The 20,270-nt window shown below is 33.3% G+C and overlaps 3 protein-coding genes across 4 annotated transcripts in view; 2 read left to right on the plus strand and 1 right to left on the minus strand.

Moving 5' to 3' along the window:
- The window catches only part of LOC126056964 (sodium-dependent neutral amino acid transporter B(0)AT3), a 30,287-nt gene extending 25,498 nt beyond the window's left edge, over window positions 1–4,789 (plus strand). Inside the window, exons 4-5 of the mRNA XM_049851933.2 lie at window positions 3,509–3,772; window positions 4,154–4,789. Coding sequence (XP_049707890.1) covers window positions 3,509–3,772; window positions 4,154–4,340 — 451 coding nt within the window. The 3' untranslated portion in view covers window positions 4,341–4,789. The remainder of the gene's footprint in view (window positions 1–3,508; window positions 3,773–4,153) is intronic.
- Window positions 4,790–9,373: 4,584 nt separating this feature from the next.
- LOC110375516 (sperm-associated antigen 7 homolog) lies at window positions 9,374–12,639 on the minus strand. The gene is made up of 3 exons (XM_021333654.3): window positions 12,389–12,639; window positions 12,209–12,319; window positions 9,374–11,783 (listed from the first exon to the last, which is right to left on the minus strand). The coding sequence occupies exon 3, from the start codon at window positions 11,448–11,450 to the stop codon at window positions 10,740–10,742; it is 711 nt and encodes a 236-aa protein (XP_021189329.1). The 5' UTR covers window positions 11,451–11,783; window positions 12,209–12,319; window positions 12,389–12,639; the 3' UTR covers window positions 9,374–10,739.
- Window positions 12,640–13,069: 430 nt separating this feature from the next.
- LOC110375504 (lysophosphatidylcholine acyltransferase) overlaps window positions 13,070–20,270 on the plus strand; it is a 31,483-nt gene continuing 24,282 nt past the window's right edge. The window contains exons 1-2 of one of the 2 annotated variants that reach the window (XM_064037024.1): window positions 13,070–13,434; window positions 17,813–17,958. In XM_064037024.1, coding sequence (XP_063893094.1) covers window positions 13,318–13,434; window positions 17,813–17,958 — 263 coding nt within the window. In that variant the 5' untranslated portion in view covers window positions 13,070–13,317. The remainder of the gene's footprint in view (window positions 13,435–17,812; window positions 17,959–20,270) is intronic. The other variant, XM_064037025.1, reaches the window with a different exon arrangement.

Consider the following 20,270-nt stretch of genomic DNA (forward strand, 5'->3'; position numbering starts at 1 on the left):
CAAGTAGCCGCGAGCGTAGCGAGCGCGAACTTTTTTAAAATATTTGTTTGATGACTGACAAATTAAACTGGAAATTATGTAAGTAAAATAAAAAGAAACTGATTAGAGCGAGTGCCATTTGTGTTCGTTGATTCGGTGCGTCAATAAAAATAATAAACAATCAGAAAAAATGTACAGTGTCAGTGCCAATTTTTTCACTTAGTGGATGTTAAAAGTGAAAAATAATCAAAATGATCAATCAAGCAAAGCGGAGGCGACTTTTTAGAAACTTTGCTTGTCAGTATCATGATACAATGTGAAACTTCCTTATCAAAAGGGTGTCATTTCATTGAAATTTCCTGGTGGTGGGGCGTCCCGCGGCGCCCCTGAGACCGAGGCGCCCGGGTTATTCGCACGCCCTGCACCATAGGTTAAGAAGGAGTAGGATTTAAAATAACAATAAATATGCGATAAGCGCTTCTGGCTCATAGATGATCGCAAATAATTTTAATCAGTTTTAGTTTACTAAAATTTCGTCTCGTGAATAATAAATGTTCGTGCAGTCGTGCAGCATATCCCACTCCGCGCTCAGGGTATCGTTCAAGTTGATATGGCCATAAAATTGCTGTACTTGTGCTATTATTTATTCCGTGGTCAATGTTAAATCAATGACGAGTAGTCAATTGGTCTGTGAAGTGTGAATTTGGCATCTGCCTGATTTTGCCGCCCCCTGAATTTGCCGCCCGGGGCATGGGCCCCGGCTTGCCCCCCCCTAGATCCGGGGCTGTTTATAGGATCAATATACTATGAAACTAGTGTGGTATAAGGCTTATTTAAAATAAAAACTTTCGACTTTGAAAATGTACGGCCAGACAAAAGTAATATTCGCCTTTCTCTAAGGTGTAGCTACTACGATTTTTTTGTTATTGAATAAAATATCAGATATACCTAATAGCGAGATGATTTTGCTTCGTTTAAATCGATCGATACAAACTTTGCACGCCTGCATCACTAATGAGTTTCTAAAGTAGACTAGCAGACTAGCGAGCTTATGTACTAAATTAATTTATTATGTACGGAGGCTTTATATTTTACGTGTGATAATTTTGTTAGCATCTTGTGTAACATGATACATTTGAAAACCTGATTAATAATTTGGTAATACCTTCGTTTACCGGTAGTTTTCCTAGATTACAATTGTAGGCTACATAAAAATAACGAAAAGTCAAGCGAACAGCGTTACTAAAAAATATCGTTAGTTTTTCATTTTATACTATTTTTTCTTCTCACTTATTCAAAGTGTTAATTAGTTTTTAACTGCAAAAGGAGGTTTGAATTTTCAGCTACAGCTGTTAATTCTATAATGGACGATGAAAATCTTTTCAAATGAAAAACTTTTTAACGCATACAGCTGAAAAAGTTGACGTCCATTAAAGTTTGTTAATCAGATTTCTTGGCATAACGCTTGCCGCAGTTTTTATCCTTATTTCCATGTTATTTAGCAGTTTTCATTTTTCTCTCACGTCTTAAGGTTTGTCAGATTTTCGGCTCATTCATGCGTGATTAATAACATCGATACAAATAAAGCATACTTACCTACCTTTTGCTTTCGTAACCGAGCTTTTTTTTTTATTTGTGTCAACATGTATAAAACTTAGCTTTTTTAAAAAAGTCTAATTTATGGCAACTTTTTTTTATTTTTAAATAGTGTATAGATTGAAATTAACGAAAATTAAGTTGGAACGCAAAAAATATAGCTAGAATAATAAATATCCGAATACCTACATAATGGAAAAAGCTACGTGATCACTTCCAGAATGTGACTCTATTGAGTATGATATTAACAAAAAACCACACAAAATATTATTAATATTTTTATTACTAATTAAAGAAAACAATCTTGTCAAAAGGAAAAAACACAATACACGACAATTCTTTGAACGTTTTATAACAAAAATCAAACTTCAATTTCAATTATGTGACTTTTGATGCACATCGGATATTAATTTTTAAAATATTAAGCTATAATAAAAATATATTTCTGCAGTGATCCCTAGTTATGAATCAAAATTAAATTCCTGTCCATCGAGCGAAAACAGAACAAAACAGTATTTTATAAAGAATTTTAAATATTTTTTTGTTTCAAATAGAACACAGGGACAGTCACGCAACTGAACGTCTGAAAAGTATAAAGCTTCATCTACATGGACGCTATTATTATAATTATGTAATATTCCAGATCAACATTTAATAATAATCAAGAAATACTATATCTTTTCAATAATGGAACAAATAATAACAAAAAAATATTGTACCTCGTTTACATAAAGATCGTAAACATGAATAAAATAAAATTGATCCCCACAGAAAACTATTATTCTGAATTTCTGAAACAACATCACTGTTTCCATGTAAACTTAATTTTATAGGATCAGTCATGTTGTGACTTTGAGCTCAGCCCGTATGTGACCATAGATTTGGTCACAAAACGGAAGTCACATTTTCATACTTGCCGATTAAAAAAAAAATATAAATAATTATTTGTAGTTCTTTTCCATTTGATGTCATTTTAAACAGTAACTTAAAGAAATGGCGGTTTCTAGAAATAAACAGCAATCCTAATATTTGGTTACCCTGTAGTAAAATTCAAACACAAATCTGAACATAAATTCCGTTCTTGTACGGAGCCAGCAACAAAACGTCTACGTTCCTCAAAATCCTTTTGACTTTAATAGTAAAGTAAAGCAAAAACCAGTAGTATGTCTAAATAGTGCCTGTTTCAAAGTATTAGGACCCAAAAATTGTGGCTTAAAGTACTATAAAATGCGGTCACAATACTGAATGTTCAGGATGGATCAAAATTTCATCATCGTAGTTTTATAGGTTTTTTATGTAAATAAGCTAGAATATTACAAATGAATTGATGAATATTATTAAATGATGACATTTAGAAACTAAACCCCTTAAAAAAAGTATATCGTCCGTAGAAAAATTGCGAAATATTCTTGATCCAATCATACGAATTTAGCTGGGGACAAGCAAAAAAAGCCTACTCCTGTTTATTTAAATGCTGTTAAAACAAAATAATGAATAATTAGAACAGAAACTAATATAATAAATTAAAATTAAATGTATATTCTTTGGTCCAGTATCTTTAAAAACTCAAATAGTCAATGGGTTTAACAATGAAATTAGGTCAAATCCGGGGGACAAGCAAAAAACGCACTTTACACAAATAAAAAAAAAAGCTCAACCACACACTGCAGACCAAACAGTCGGCCGACTGTTGTCCGGATATTGGGCAAAAAAGTTTTTTTTAAAGAAAATCTTGATATCTGATCTGTTAAAGTATTCAGTCGGTATGGTACCGGCTGAATGCTTGATCTTTGTAATTTGCGCACTACCATTCATCTTCACACTGATTAATGAGCCCAAACAAACTGTCCGAAAAGTTAGCAGTAGGTATGCGAGTATTCTAAAGCAAAAAAATTTACAACTTAATAGTCATAGCTAACTTTTCGCTTTTCAGATTCGCAGACGACATCCAGCTGATGACGGGCCAAAGACCAGGGATATACTGGCTAATCTGCTGGAAGTACCTGTCTCCTCTAGCCATGCTCTCCATCCTAGTATCCTCATTCGTGGAACTAGCTACCGAAGGCTCCGCGTACGATGCCTGGATCAAGTCCATAGGGGATACAGAGAGGAAACCCTGGCCCGTGTGGGCAGTACTTCTAGTATTGGTGCTGGTTTTAGCATCTGTGTTGTGGATACCAGTGCTGGCTATTTGCAGGTCAGTATGTAGTTTTAGTGAAGTTTTGTAGTCTTCCTTTTAACCGCTTCTCTTGTTCTTCATTAATTTAGCCGCCGATAGAATATTGAACATTATTTTGCGTGATAGCGTCGTAATCCTTTTTTATGGGAAATCATGAAATGACCCTACAACGTGAGGGAATGTGAGGCTGTTATCGACTAAAATCAATCATGTTCCTTCTTAAGCTCTTTATGTACCAGGGCTGCGGTAACTCTTTCGCTGTAATCCTTGAATCGACATGGCCAGAGCCACCTAAAACATCTACCATTTCCCACAGGAAGCGTCATGTTTTCCCTCTATAAAAGAACTCTCTAGCATACCATTGCATTTAATTAAATACTTTTTCTCCCAAACTTTCAGATACTTCGGCATCCCCATAATAGACGATGAAGAACGCGCCTGGTTCCCCGCCGAAGAGTTGAGAGACTTCCACGGCATAGAACCGAGACCCGTCTCCACGACAGAGACCCTTCTGTTCTGCACAAGACCTGATGGCTCCGAAGGCTGCTGCTGGCCAGGGTGCTGCGAAACTGATGATGAGGAGTAGTCTTATCACGAGGACGTAAACTTCTGAACATAGGTCTTTCTTATAGGAGTCCAAAGGCCGGTTGGAAGTGGCGTATGTTCAGTCAAGTAGTATGGAAACTGGTGAAAGTTGAAAAAGCAGTTAATAGGATGGGATTTCTGCGGTGCACTGGAGTGGTATTGCATGAATTTCCACTAGGAATTTTCGAAGGTTGGGTAGGACATATCACGTTGTCAAAGTTTGGATAGTATGGCAAGATCAAATATATCAAGTTTGTTTTGGTATTTGATCGAACATACAAGAGCAATGAAAGACAACTGACAATAATATGGCTATACGTCGTTTATACAATTTAGTATTACAAAGGGAAAGTCAGTAGGTACATAAGTGGAAAAGTACTTCAGTAGCGCCGCAGTATTCCTTATCAAATAATTAAATAGTGACAGATAATCTTATTTATACCATTTAGACAAATATTATTAAAGAACATATACAATAACAAGTTTTTCCCATTTATAGGGCCATTCACATATCTTTTAAATCATTCGTTGCCTAATATGTATAATTCTCTAGAATTTTCTACGAGTTTTGCTATGTCTATCATTGTACCTAAGTAGGTACAGAGTAAAGCCTAGCTACGGGGTTAGCGAAGATTTCTTTTGACAGTTATAAACGCTAGCAAAGGCGAATAAAAAATATGGAAATAATATTTTAAGTCGATAAATCACGTGAATAACATGATTTTATTTTTCCATGCCAATGGGATAATACGTGAAGACTTCTTGGCTAACCCTGGCGGAGTAACGAAGGAAAAATATCATCTAGAATTGATCATATCGAAGAAAATGTTAAAAACGAACTTGGAAACATATCCAAATCGTTTAGTCCATATCTAGCTATCATATCCTGCCGTTTGTAACTATCTACTGTTGAATTTTTATATCACAAGTATTCTAGATTTATAGAAACATATTACAATATTATTCGTCTTCGAAAACAGCCTGTATATAATGGCTAACCATAAGTTCTAGAAAGTCAATGACAATAATAAATAATTCTTGACAATAAAATACTGTAAACCCTTTATTATAAATGTTGCTATTGCTATATTTTATTGTTGAAGACTGGTATTTTTTATATAATTTATTATTTTAAATAATATTGGAAAAGGATATGACAATAATATTATACAAAGTGACGACTGGAGTGTCTATGATAATAATTTTTATTGAGTTTTACATTCGTTATGCTTCAAGCTAAATATTGAAATTTTAGCAAAAAGTATACTTTTAATTATAAAAAAACTTTATGTATTAGATTATAAAAAGTTATTGTTTAAATTCATGACAATAAACAAAATATACTTAAATTCGTGTTGTAGTATTTAGCTGCTTCCAAATGTAAATAAATTATCTATGGTGTCTATACCAAAACTTATCGCTGTTATTACTGTTAAAATATCGTTTAGATATCTAGTTAATGATAGATTTAAATAATGGACTGTACATTGTTGGTATATGCCTGCAGTATTTACGTTATAGCATTATTAACCGTTGTCCTATCTTTAAATATTTTAACAATTTTGTTTGGCTAAAAGAGTCCTCATTTTTTTTTTTAAATTAATGAGTGTATGAATATTAATCTAATAAATAAAAGATAGTGACAATAACTTACATCTAATAATTATATTCGATGTGATATTAAACGTTGTTTTTATTAGATTTTTCATGTTCAATGTTCCATAAAAATATAAACCTCTATAAGCTCCTTTATTTTATTTTTTGGTAAGGATTTTTTATTATGATGGAATCACCTACTTACGGTACCTTATTCATTTATTTTTGTCCTACTTTAAGTTATATAAACTTAAATATCAATGTATAAAACGGGTCGTGCAATATACATTGTACATAATGAAATAATAATTAAGTATTTCATAATAATCGAAAGTTATGCACAAAGAATAAACGCCAATCAATGTTGTTATTGTAAGCCTAGCTATAGGAACTTGTCGTTATTTAATGAACAATACTTATCTATTTAATCCTGTGACATTTATAAATCACGTTATTCTAATACATACCTAAAAAGTTTTCCTAGCATAAACGTACCTACCTAGGATAAATTCAAACATAACGGTTTACCTAAGTGCTGAAGAGTTACGTTTTACGCACGTATCGCAGATTGCCAAAGTGTTTTTTTAATAAAAAGGAATCAATATGATCTGTAGTTGGTATGATAACGAAAATGTAGTTTAAAAAAGCAGCTTGTGTTAATCTTATCATCTTTTGTATGACTTTGAAAAAATAAATATTCCATTGAATAGGTACGTTCATGTTAGGCCTCCTTTTACTTATTACATGGAAAGCCCCGTCATTCCCTAAACACCAAAGGACCATGGGCAAAAATGTATGAAGCTTGGGCTCACCCACCAACAGAGATGAGACCACTATGAATATACTTGTAAAGCACTAAATATAAAGATTTAAACTCATTTTTGCGAAGAATCCATGGGGTTATTTTGCTATAAATATTTTTCTCCGACCACAAATAAACTAATATTCTGCAAAAAGTAGTGCTGTTATGGCATTGTAGGTTTTGTTATTGAACACCTTTAACTAGATTTAATTCCAGGTTTAATGTATACATAAAAAATTAAACAGCTGCTAACAGTTAAAATTATTTTTGTTAACATTTCAATCAATATCAATAATAATGTCATCTAAATATCCTGCCGGTGGATTAAATTGTGTGTGCCTGCCTAACCCTAGATACCATATTATGGAAATGATATGAGCACAACTTCCTACTGTGCGTCTACCTGTGAGACACGAGCAGTAATACTGAGCGATGGCATCTTGACCCATTTCGTTTCTGTTAACCAGAATGTATACGTAATATGTACGTGCACGAACATCTCTTGACTGTACCTATTTTTCCTCTTAATAGTCACACATGTTGGTGATGGATATTGCATAAGTCAGTCAGTGTCTAATGCATGTTCCTGAGTTTATACGCCACCGACTTCTATGCTAATGCACCTAAGAATAGTTTTTTTTGCTTTTCAGTGTTTTTGGGAGTCGGTTTTATTTTTTTGTAAAAAGTTTTTTATTTTTGGCTTTTCAGTGACAAGCATAGTTGTCACTATCCGCATTTCTGAAAAGTTTTCATCAATACGAATAATATAAGCCCAAACACGAGGTAGTTTACATATTCAGTTGTCGAGTTCCCTCGACCTTCTCCGGTCTCCATCATCAGGTCAGCTCCAAACCTTCACTGTTGCATAGTGTTATCAGACGTACACCTCATTGTCAAGTTTTTAACCTATGCACACCTACAATTTTCGAAAGTTGCCCTCGATTTCTCAGGGTTTCCATCATCAGATCCTGACCTGGTAATGAAGGTGGTCCCATAATCCTAGCATAATCAAACCCTGCGAATTAAGTTTTATGTCATGAACAACCAAGCGCACTACGACTCCTAACAATTCTTTTTCTACAAAACCTATTTAGGTGCATATCTTTTTTTTGCCATGGAATTGAAGGTAGCGTCCATAGTAACAATTTTAGTACAAACAAAAACCTTCACAACGGCATATGCTATAACTCTGTTGGACAATGAGCCCAATTTGACTCATGGTCCTTTGCAATGTTTCTCTATGAAAGTAAACAGCTATTTAATTGAAGTCAATTAATTACTGTAAAACTTAACTTTTAACATTCAATTGCAAAATAATTGTTGTAAGATCGCCATATTTGTCTGTAATAATCGTTAAACAATTTATTTGTAGATATGAAAAGCTTAAAATATGTTTATCTGTATAATAATTGTTAATGTAGACACACACGTGATAATGTCAAGTGCTAATTTCTTAGACGCACAACGAAATTAAAGTTTTAATTATGAGTTTGATTACTTTTTTGCACAATAAATATGAAATATTTATGTATACATAATCTGAATCAGGTAGTTGACACTTAAAGTTCCTTCAAAATAAATTAAAACGATTACCTATCTGCTGGTTTTTTTAAGTGCGACAAACAGCTTTGCAACTGTTTGCTGCCGCGCACATGGACAGAATTCGCTCGGAAAATCCGCTAGTGTGAAAGAGCTGTAGAAAAGCGCAAAAATCCAAGTGTATATTGATTTCAGAGCAACTCGAACTGGCTACCAACCTATAATTTTTAAAAGAAATATTTTTACGTTGTTTTGTGTCAGCTACCTTATGCATTTATGACTATTATGAATCTGTTTTTTTTATATTTACCTACTTATTGCAAACTTACACTTAGCTATACATATCTGAATAATGTTATAGAATCTTATGAATAACATAAAATTGTATTACTCCTTGTAGGTGTTTAGCTTGACAATAACTTTTGTATAGTAAGTTTTAAGTGAGGTAACTAACGTTATGTAAAATCATTGAAGAGAGAATCGCACTGATCTTGCCGTTAATTATTTACCAGTAATTATTTGATATTTATAAGTAATTATTTAAACTGTACTCATTATTAAATTAGTCATTTTTATTCCCGTATAGCACTTAATAGAAGTTTCATACCTACCTACTACATACTTTGTAATTTTCGAAGGTGTTTCCCTTATTCATTACAAAACTTTATCATATTTTAGCAAATACTTGATCGTTTGTTTACGACTTCCATGTATTTGATTCCATTCTTTTTCCATTTAAGTATTGCCAGAACAAAATATATTTTTTTGGTCAGTGCGATGAGTGGTACATACAATACCAAATAGGTCGGTTAGTTCTAGTTTTGCGATGAGAATATGAATTCCTATCGTAAATATTGTTGTTTCTGTGTAAGTACATATGCCTAATAACGTGTTGATGGTAAATAAACGTTCTAAAAAATAACTATTTGTTTTATTTTATTATTGTCTATGAGTTTGAAAAAATAAAGAACTTTCAGGGACTTCCCCATATGGCCGTGTTAAGTTGCCAACCATTAAAATTGACTGAATTATTCATTATTCATACTTTAAAATTCTACTTATTACCTTAATCTATCTAGTTGAAAATAAACAAACAATCACTTAATAAACTTTATTTCAATTTCAAAAGATACAGTTAAATTAAATTGATTAACAATAAGAACTATTTATTGCTATCTAATCGAAATCAACCCAGTCTTTATTTGTTAATGTGGGTAGAAAAATATTTTTTACTTGTACCTATCTACTTTGGATACTTAGGTACATTATACATGAGGTAATTTATTTGGATTATTTTTCTTTTTAACTACATAACTTTGCGACAAATAGTTAATTTTGAAATCTAAGTACATAGTGGATAGTGGAAGAATTATGTATGTCATACACAAAGTGTGAATATTCTTAAGGTCCGTAACATAAACTTAAATATTTTCAAAATAAATAGTCATAATTTATGGGAAGTTTTTGATAACATTTGGTTTACGTTAAAGAGTATTATTGTATAGATAGCTTATTTATTTCCATAAATTCTAAATTACTTTTTTGTGGATTTAGTTATTAATTATATTTATCAATCACCATTTGTATCAGATAGGGCAGTCGCTCCTTGTAAAAGCACTGGTACTCAGCTACATTCGGTTAGACTGGAAGCAGACCCAAACATAATTGGGAAAAAGGCTTGGAGGATGAGGGTGATGAATCATCATTTGTATTAAAATAACAGAATATGTGGTTATTACAGGCAAGTTACAATATTATTGCTAGCAAGACAACCCTTATGTGATACAGACCAAATCACCGCATACAAGTACTAAGATCTTAATCAAAGACAAATTCTAACCAAAATGTATGGCGGTTCACAGCTAATTTTCCATTTTCTCATAGCCATTTCGTACCTCCGTCATTTCGATGTTTCGAACCGCTGTCAAATTTGGCATAATATAGACTTAAAATAATTCAAGGTGGGATCTGCTTATCATTACTCAAACTTTTGTAGGTTTTTGCGAAAAATTATTAGGTGCTTCTGTATTCAATATTCATAATATAATTATTTGGTGTATTCTTCACATTCAACTATTTTGAATTATGGATTTTTTTAAGATTATACATAATTTAGAACAGCTTTTGCGGTTGTGGCCAAAATTATCATAAACAAAATTGAGCCATACATAATTAAGATATGATTTGTAGCTTGATATGCACTAAAGCTACACACATTCTGCAAAATCTTGTTTATAAGACAAATTAAATGTTAAACATGTTGAAATCCATACAACTGTATGCATTACTTAACATTATTTTACACAGTGTAGCTACCTGAAAAACAAAAATCACTTCAGTGAAAATTAGCATAGGTTAACTTACCTGGTCACAGATAAACACAAGTTTAGAATCAGACTAAAAACATAACCCTTATTGGCAGAAGGGCAAAAGACTAACTATGTATTTGCGTTGAAGCAAATACTAAATTTGTTCACTACTGTCTGCATCCCGTTTTTCAGTCTCAGCTTTTTTCAATTTCTTTGCTCTTATATCAGCCATTGTCTGTTCAATGGACCGCTGGTCCTTCTTATTCTCACTAGGAACTTCTCCGTAACTCTTGTTGACATTAGTTTTCTGAGCTGCATCAATAGCAGCCTCTTGACCTATCAAATGAGCATATTTTTGCTTATAGAAAGTACCGCTTAACTCTTCTTTACCACGCTTACGTTTTCTATTCTTTTCTTCTTCATAATCTAGAGCTGCTTGCTTCTTCTTTTCAATGTGTGCTAGAGCCATCTCGGCAGCTTTGTCTTCATCCCAGACTCCGCCGGCCCTACGTACTGTCAGTTCATCCTCAGAAGGGCCGTTATCTTTGAGGTACACAACCGAGTATCGGTCAACACCTTCTTGTCCAAAAGAGAACACTTGTAAACCAGCTATTTCAGATACATCCCGAATAATAGACCTGTACATTTGTTCCATAGGTTCAAACTGCAGGTGTGGTTTTGTACCATCCTTAATGAAGTTACTAATTTTCTCTTCAACTCGTTTCCTAAATCTATTTATCATATTCCGTTCTTCTTTTTGTCTGTTTTCCACAGCCTCTTTTTGTTTACGCATAGCATTTTTCTGGGCTTCGCTAGCTGATGGTGGTTTTTGCATGGAATTAAGGATGGAGTCAAGTAGATCCATTTTTAAATTTGGTTTTCTGACAAGAATGAAGTGTATGAGATTATTTCGGTGATGCGACGCTGCCAGTTAGCGGGAAACCTAAAGTTATCCCCAAGTGGTTCTGTATTTAATTCTTTAAAAGATAATATGGCTAGGGAGGTGTTGATTTGGGCACAAACTTGGCTTCCAAAGGTTACTGTGTCTGCTGCAAACTCTAGAAGCTGCTTAAGTGAAGGCTGAAGGGGAGTTCCCCTCACAAGTGCAGAGTTCTCTTCAAAATTAATTTCTCTGCAGCTTTCTCTGAGTGTTGTGTTCTTGTTACAGAGTTTTTCAAATAAATCCTCTAGAGTGCACCTGGAAATAGATAAAGTACTTAATGGTTTAGAAAAGCTTATATAGTGATTTACATCTGTAGCATTTTCTTTTGTTGTTATTTTTAGTATGAGGTTACATTAGTATTATTTTAATATGTAGCAATTAAGTTCATTATAAAATAAGATTCAATGAACAAGTACTCATTGCATCATCATCAGCCTATCGCAGTCCACTGCTGGACATAGGCCTCTCCAAGTGTACTCATAGTTAAAAAATAAACATTGCGAAAAAATCAATTTAAGATTTGATAAACATTACCTTACATTTCACAGTAAGTTTAAACTGTAAATTGTAATATACAATTACGTAGATAAGCACGAATTCTAGAAACTACACAAAAGGCTTATCACATAACTAAGACGCACATGTATGACTCAAATATCACCACAAGTGCTAACACTTACAATTTGCTTCGTATTTCTTGTACGTCTTCCGAAATGAGGTTATGTATCGAAGCAGTCAACTTGCTTTGCAATCCTTCAAACTGCTCCAAAGGCGTGCCCGTCAACACGGCCCTACAAACAAATGCCATTACAAACACGGTCGTAAAACAAAAACAATAAACATTACTGTAATTCACTTACTCCTTTATGTTCCTACAACGCTTTATCAGTTTATTTATAGATGCAGCGCAGTTTTGGCAATCTTTCAAACTTGTTTTTACAGTCGAATGGAATTCGTCAAAGTAAGAAAAGTAGTCAATTAATTGTTTTTGAACCTTGGCTTCCATTATTCAGGAGAAAATCCATAACTAAGTTTTATATTTTCACAATATCAACAACACATTCGCTTGCATTTATGGAAAAAGAAAATGACACAATGCGAAGTTGACATTTGACAGCACAGACCATCAATGACAAGATAAAACGTTTATGAGGTAAGAAACTGTTTAATGAGAAAAATACCTTATTTAATCATGCATTCTAGGTGTTGTGAATAAACAGTACTGAAATAAAGTTACTAGTTTCCTACTGGCAAATTAAATACAAATGGAAATATTTCTCGATTTCCCTTTTCAAATAAAAGTAAAAAAAAAGTCATTACACAGGTAGCACTTAGTCGTAGCTATCTCTGTAAAAAGTAAAATTTAATAAGTAGAAGTAAAACCGATAACTTGCAAAAACCGGTATTATATATTTTTTAATATGGGTCAAAATGAGTTTCTGTTTTTATCTTGAAACAAACATGGGTTGTAATTTCTTTATTGTAATCTTGATTTTCTTCGGTCACGTTCGGTTTCATTCGACGGGTGGTCGATTGCACCTGTCAAAACGTAGCACCAATAGCAAGCCTTCGTGTGTGACCTCGAAAAATGCTAGTCTTTACTTTGATACGAGGTGAAGTGCATGCCCAAAGTCGTCGCGTTTTATTAAATGAAAACACGTCGGAGATCTTTTAAAATAATAAGTGCCTGTTAATATTTCACCAATGAAGTGTGCCGTAAAATGAGTGTTAAATGGTGTGATCTAATTTGAGCATTTCTTATGAGAATTGTGTTTTTGCTTTCGTGAAAATGAATGGCAAACTGCATAGTGAAACCGGCGCTTTCTCATCTGACGACATGCGCGCCGAAATATTGAACCCTTTCGTTCACAAACTGGAGCTAGATAACACATATGACAAAATAAAGGTATGGAAATAGAGATCAAGTATTGCATTGCATAACACCACCAAGTGAAAGTATTATTCGTTAAAGTTGTAATTGAATAAAAAACATAGATGTTGAGATGTTCTGCGCAAGTCAAGATTCAATAATGACAAAGGACGGAATAGATGTTTTGTTGCAAAATTGTGCTAACAAAAACATTAATTGATGCGAAAATGATGATCGTCATAATATTTAACTAGCGTATTATCCTAATCCATGATATCCATTGAGACTTTATTGTTGTATAATTTATTAAATTATTCTATCTTTGAATGAGGAACAATTTAATTAAATGGGATATCCAAATATGTAGTCTAGAAAACGTTTGTTTATAAGGCCTCGTGTCTTCTGACACTGAATTGAATACAAATAAATTGAGGCCTTGAGATTGCTAATGTTTTTTATTTAATTCGCTTTTTTGCTACGTCTGTATTGTTGAGGAAAAAGTCGTATTCAGGTCAATTGAATTTTAGAAAGAGGAATGCAAATAATAATATTTGAAGGAAGAAAAATAGTTGTTATTTTCTTAATAAATACTGCCATAATCGTTATGCATACCAAGCACATTATTTTTAGCTAAGTTAATCAGGATTTCTAGAGGCTTCGATCCCACGCAGATGTAAAAGCGCATTAAAAAATAATTATTATTTCGAAAAAAAACCATTGTAACCACAAAGGGCCATCTTATCTATGAGTAGTTTCTTATGGACTAAAAAACATCGAAATGAGCACTTTCTAAAGCAAAAATTACAACTATGTTTAAATAACTGTACATTTTTAGGGTTCCGTACCTCAAAAGGAAAAAACGGAACCCTTATAGGATCACTTTGTTGTCCGTCTGTCTGTCTGTCTGTCTGTCTGTCTGTCTGTCTGTCTGTCTGTCTGTCAGTCTGTCAAGACCCTTTATCTCAAGAACGCGTGGACGTATCAAGCTGAAATTCACATGAAGTACTCAGGTCTATTGTCCCTTTAAGCTGTGAAAATATCAAACTTCTAAGCCAAGCCAATCAAAAGATACAGCCGATTATGTCGATATTTTCAACAAATTTTCGACACTCGCAAAGGAATCAAAACCTACAGGATACTTCCCGTAAACTCAGAGTCTTGAAATTTGGCATGAACCATTGTCATATAATGCAAATATAGGAAAAATTACGAAAATCTCATTTTTTTAGTTATATAATGTAAAAAAAAATATTTTAATAAAATGAAACTTACTACCTTATTTCTCACGAACGAATAAAGGTATCAAATTGAAATTTATACCAAATACCTAGGTCTATTGTCCCTTTAGGCAGTGAAAAAATCAAACTTCTAAGTTAACGCGATCAAAAGATACAGCAGTTATACCGACACCTTAGACGAATTTCCGTCACACGCTAGGGAATCAAAACCTACAAGGTACTTCCCGTGAACTCAGAATCTTGAAATTCGGCAAGAAGCAACGTTATATAGTACAGATAAAGGAAAAATTGCGAAAATGATAAATTTGAAGTTACATAAAATATTAAAATATTATCAAATCAAATCAAATATTTTCCTCATTTCAATGGGGAATTTAAACGACCAAGTTTGACGGATTTGAGAAATCATTTCTTTGTAGTAAAAGAGTATACTCGCCGTTTATTTCCATTGTCATCAGGTCAGGATCTGATGATGGAAATCCTGAGAAATCGAGGGCAACTACCAGAAATTGTATTCATGCATAGGATTAAAACTTGATTCTCAGATGTATGTCTGGTGATACTATCAAACAGTGAAGGTTTAGAGCTTACTTGATGATGGAGACGTGAGAAAGTCGAGAGAACTCCTCAACGGTATGTTTTAGTTACGTCGTGTTTGGGCTTATATTATTCGTATTGACGAGAACTTTTCACAAAAGTTAAAAATAAAAACTTTTTACAAAAAAAAACTGAAAACTGTTTATATGCATCGGTCTAGATCTCGGTGGTTAAATAAATATAGATGCATCCTCTAGACACCGACTTCTAGACCGATGCACCTAACATCTTTTTAATTTCTTTCTTGCTTTTGTTTTCTTGTTGCTTTTTTATATGTTTGAAGTTGGATTTGTTTGTAAAATGCTACAAAATAAAATAAAGCCGACTTTATAAAACAAAGAAAGGGACAGAATTACACTTTTGTCAAGGCTCTAGAAACGTTAAGCCAGCAGCCCCGAATCCTACTCTCTAGCAGTCGTTGTTACATTTCGACAGTTACAAGTCGTCCGGCAGTTTCGAAAAAAACCTGAAACTGGGGCTCGTTAGGTGATTAATCCCTCAAAAATAAAAGATCTCATTAGTACTGAACTCTCATATTTCTCATCACCTAAAATAAAATAAGCTCCAACACAAGGTTACGTTATAAATTGTAAAGGAGTTCCCATAAGTATATCTGATCTTTGCTATCGATCCCACAATGGCAGTCAAAACCTATCTATGTGGAAACTTGCGGTTGGCGCGAGACTCACTTTTTATCTATACAGGATTTGTACGGAACCCTCGGTGCGCGAGTCCGACTCGCACTTGGCCGGTTTATTTATTAATTGGGATGTTTTCGCCTTTTCACTGGTTTAAAGGCTCAATGAATTTAAATAAAACTACACCTAGTGTCAGAGGCGACATATGTATTTAAAAAACCCTAAACATTTTAAAACAAGGTATTCTATTAAAGGAAGCAATAGCAATAATATTAAAACGTACATTTACGTTTTAATATTTCTCTCACTTGACAATGACAAAGCAAAATTTGTCTCAAAATATCAAAACAAAATAGTGTTATTTTTTAATTGAAATTGGGACATGGCGAAAAATGCAAACGAGAGATTTGAATCATGTACAGTTGTTCAAAAAGCCGTTATTCACATGGGCTTATGTGAGGGAAAGTTAGTAGTTAACATGATACACTGTAGTTTTCTACAGATAGGCAGTTAAACATCATAGAACACTGGTCACGCAATTGGCCGAAGAAAGTGACATAATTTTCTTCCAATTTCCTCCACTCAATGAACTTGCTTATGTAATACAGGCAAATAAATTACAATAAATACATAGGCATGTAAGACTACCTGCAATGAATTGTAATAATATAAACAGAAGACTTTGGAGAAAGTACTTTGATGATGCAATTTTTGTTGTTGTGTAATGCTTGTTATTCTTTGCCTACTTCGTTACTTCCTAATTCTTGTCCACTGACAGTAATCTCCAATTACATTACTCTTGTTGGAAGGATTGAGTTGTTGATATTTTAACTAATTAAGCTGATAAATGGCTTTCTGAGTAACGTTCAGACGGATTCCTTTTTTTGTTAATCTATGCTGGGTGCAGTCCAACGAACCGGCAAAACAAAAACTAAAAATGGATCGTTGTTTTGGAGCTAAGAAGCTTGAATCCAATCGAATGATTGCCGAACCAACGACGCAACAGCATCGCGAAGTAAGACGCTGAATCATTCGTCTGAGAGAGAAATATTTATCTAACCTGTTACAGAATAAGACTCATTTGGCATTGAACTGAACGGGCGACAAAAATCAAACACGTGTGGCTGAAAATAAAATATGCATTGTATGCGAGTATGTTAATACACAAAAATGCGCTAAGTAGTATCAATGTAATTTTTCTGACTAAGTAAATATACCTAGCGTTATTCTTTTGTAGATCTGCATGTTTAAAGAATGAATGTGTAGTAAGTATGACTGTAGATGGATGGAGAGGAAGAGGAAGACCTAAGACAAGATGGATGGATTGCTTGAAAGATGACATGAATAGGAAGGGAGTGAGTGTCAGTATGAGGAGTGACAGGGAAAAATGAAAGAGGATAACATATTGCAGGAAGAAAAATATCAAGCACTAGAATTTAGGATTTCTATTATGGTTTGAAATAATAAAATTCCCTATATCTTCTCTGGATGAAATCATCAACATAAAACTGGAAATAGAAAACAAATTCAACCAGATTACCCGGCCATTTTGCATAGCATTGAATGTAAAAGAAGTAACTGACTAAAACAATACGTATTTTCATTTTATTTATACTTGTTGTTTGAAAACAAATATTGAAAGTATAATTTATAGCTTAAACGTAATTAGTTTTTGAACCACGCCGAACTCTTAGAAATCTTCAATACTATGCAATTATTTTCGTTTTAGCCTCAATCGCCGCAAGTTAATACTTCATAATGCATTAGATTCATAGCATAAGTATAAATATATAAAAAATAAGACAACTGCGACATGCAACCAGTTCTAAGTTTGCATGCCAGTAATTCCAATTCAATTGTACCTGTAATTTTTTTGTCAAACAATTTAATTTTAACCTGAGCTATAAGATTAGTTTCACATGTAATTTTCGTTTGTTTCAGACGGCAATATTCACGGTAATATTATTGCCTTTTCGAGTCATCGTGATCTGTTACCTAATAGTGACAGCGTGGTTCCTTGCATGCATTGGTCTGTATGGCCTAAGCGAAGAAGACCTTAGGCGGCAGCCAATGACGGGCTGGAGAAGGTAATTTAGCATAATTACTAAAACTGTTACAAAATTCTCGTCTTTATAAAGTCTTGATTGAATTGCCAATTTGTTATTTTGGTGCTTCTTTCAACTGGATTAAACGAAAATTAATGAAAGAAGTACGTAAGGTGTTAAATTCTATTGGGCTTGTTTTTATAACGACCACATTAAAACTCCTATAATCAAAAGCAAAAAGAATGCAAAATCTTTAATTTGCCGCAAAATTAAAATACTAGGAACTTAAGACAAAAAAAAGTACAACTCAGCACTTTTTGTGCCGGTAACCTAAGCTTATTGTAAGCAGCTATCTCATTGTGGCTATCTAACCCAGTTCGTTCAAGGTCGTATTTGACCGCCTTTACTTCAGAAATTTTTAGTCAATTTATATTGTAACTGAAAAGACAAAGTATTTTACATAATTTACACATCTCTCGGCTTGTATGTATAAGTAACATAATTTGTTTCTACCGTTAACTACTTGTCTGATGCTCGACAGAGCGTACCATATGTAGGTCAGCTTAGTGTTTGGGAATGTCAGACCACTCCGTCACTGAGATTCGCAAAGTTAAATGCAGATAAATAGCACAAGGTGCTTTTCAGACAACCCTATCAAGGCAACAAGGTAACAGGTTTCTTTTTTAACTACAAGTTAATTTTTCACGATTTCTATTTTTAACCAATCGATGTCAAAATAACCAATGCCAAGTAATCTCTACAAAAGTTTAACGTCTAAACAATTCTGTTTACGTTATGTGTTTTTGATAAACTGTGTCTAAAGAAAATATGTACTTTACCCGCAATTTACTTTCTTTGGTATGTATGCCAGAAACGGTGCTCGATCTCTCGATGTGAAATGATAGCGTTAACATGTTTCTTGTTTCTCGTGACCTTGATGATACACTCTTGAAGTGGTTGCTAGAGAAACATATAAGCAGATGTCTAATTCTTTGAAGAAACTAATGACATTGATCTTAAGAAAGTGAAACCTTGATCACAAAATATGTGAAAGACATAAACAGTGCCGCGTATACTGCGGATGCATTTTTATGTCGGACGTATTGAGTCAACACTAAACCGGTAATTTCGGTAAAATCCGGTTTTTATGGTCAGGCCTATTTGTGGGAGTGAGTACGTTAAACATTCATTCATTGAACGTTGTAATTTAAAACGTGTTTATTTTATTGGTTTTTGAGAAAGTTAATGCTTTCTTGTCTTAAAACTGAGGTCTGCTATTCTGTACCTACATATATGATAGATTTTTATTATGCACCTAAGTAAATGCTATTAAATTGTTATGACCATTAACATATTAAATGTACTTAACTTATATTATAACTTGTGACCTCATATTCCAGATATTATAAGTTCAAGGTTAGCAAGTAGTTAATTATTGTTATCAATTTAAAAATAAATAAAAAGATACCTAGGTAATGTTTACTTTTGTGATTGTAACATTTTCGTATCAAATTCATAGTGCAGAAATGGCCGCATAGATTCAATAGGCCATAGACTATTTTGTGCCATAGACGTCATCAACTCATCATAGAGTTGGGAGATGATTTGTACGCTAGAAAGCGCGAGAAGGCGGTGAAGTGTCTCGTCGATAGGCCTACCAGCGAATCATCGTGACCTTAAATAGTGCAGTTATTCGATAGTTTTAATTTGTTTAACTGTTATATATAGGTATATTTATTATCAAGTAAGTAGGTACCTACCTATTTGCATTGCTTTACGTTATTGTAAAGCTAATTTTGCTCGACGATTTTGTTTTTTTTTTTGTGCCCGGCTAACTAGGTAGGTATTATACTAGAGAACTTCATTACAAAATTTGTGTAATTTTTGGTTTCTAACTTGCACAAAAAATACGTTTTTTTTTTCGTGAAAATATGTACTTAGTTAGGTACCCCGATATTAACTTATCTTACAAGATAATACAACCTTGGAAAATTTTAATTTTACGATTGAATATTGATTATTTCGCATTGCTATTGAAAAACTTTCTAGATTATTTTTCTCAGACAGCAATTACGTAGTTAATATTGAACATTATGCTAATTGTATTGTTAATTATTTCGGTTTCAAGGCCTAACGAGTATTGAATACTGACTTGTCAATAGGAGTAATAGTCGTAAAATATTTATACCTACCTAGCTGTAAATTCAATGGGCCTTGAGACAAAAAAGTTAACAATAAAGATGTAAAAGGTACCTACGATTTGACCGATTTTTATGACTATTCAACTGATTGCAAACTATCAGTTAGGTATATTGATTGTCAAATTGTACGAAACAGGTCAACGACTGAGTTAT

Source organism: Helicoverpa armigera, chromosome 11, assembly GCF_030705265.1.
Source record: "Helicoverpa armigera isolate CAAS_96S chromosome 11, ASM3070526v1, whole genome shotgun sequence".
Taxonomy (NCBI): domain Eukaryota; kingdom Metazoa; phylum Arthropoda; class Insecta; order Lepidoptera; family Noctuidae; genus Helicoverpa; species Helicoverpa armigera.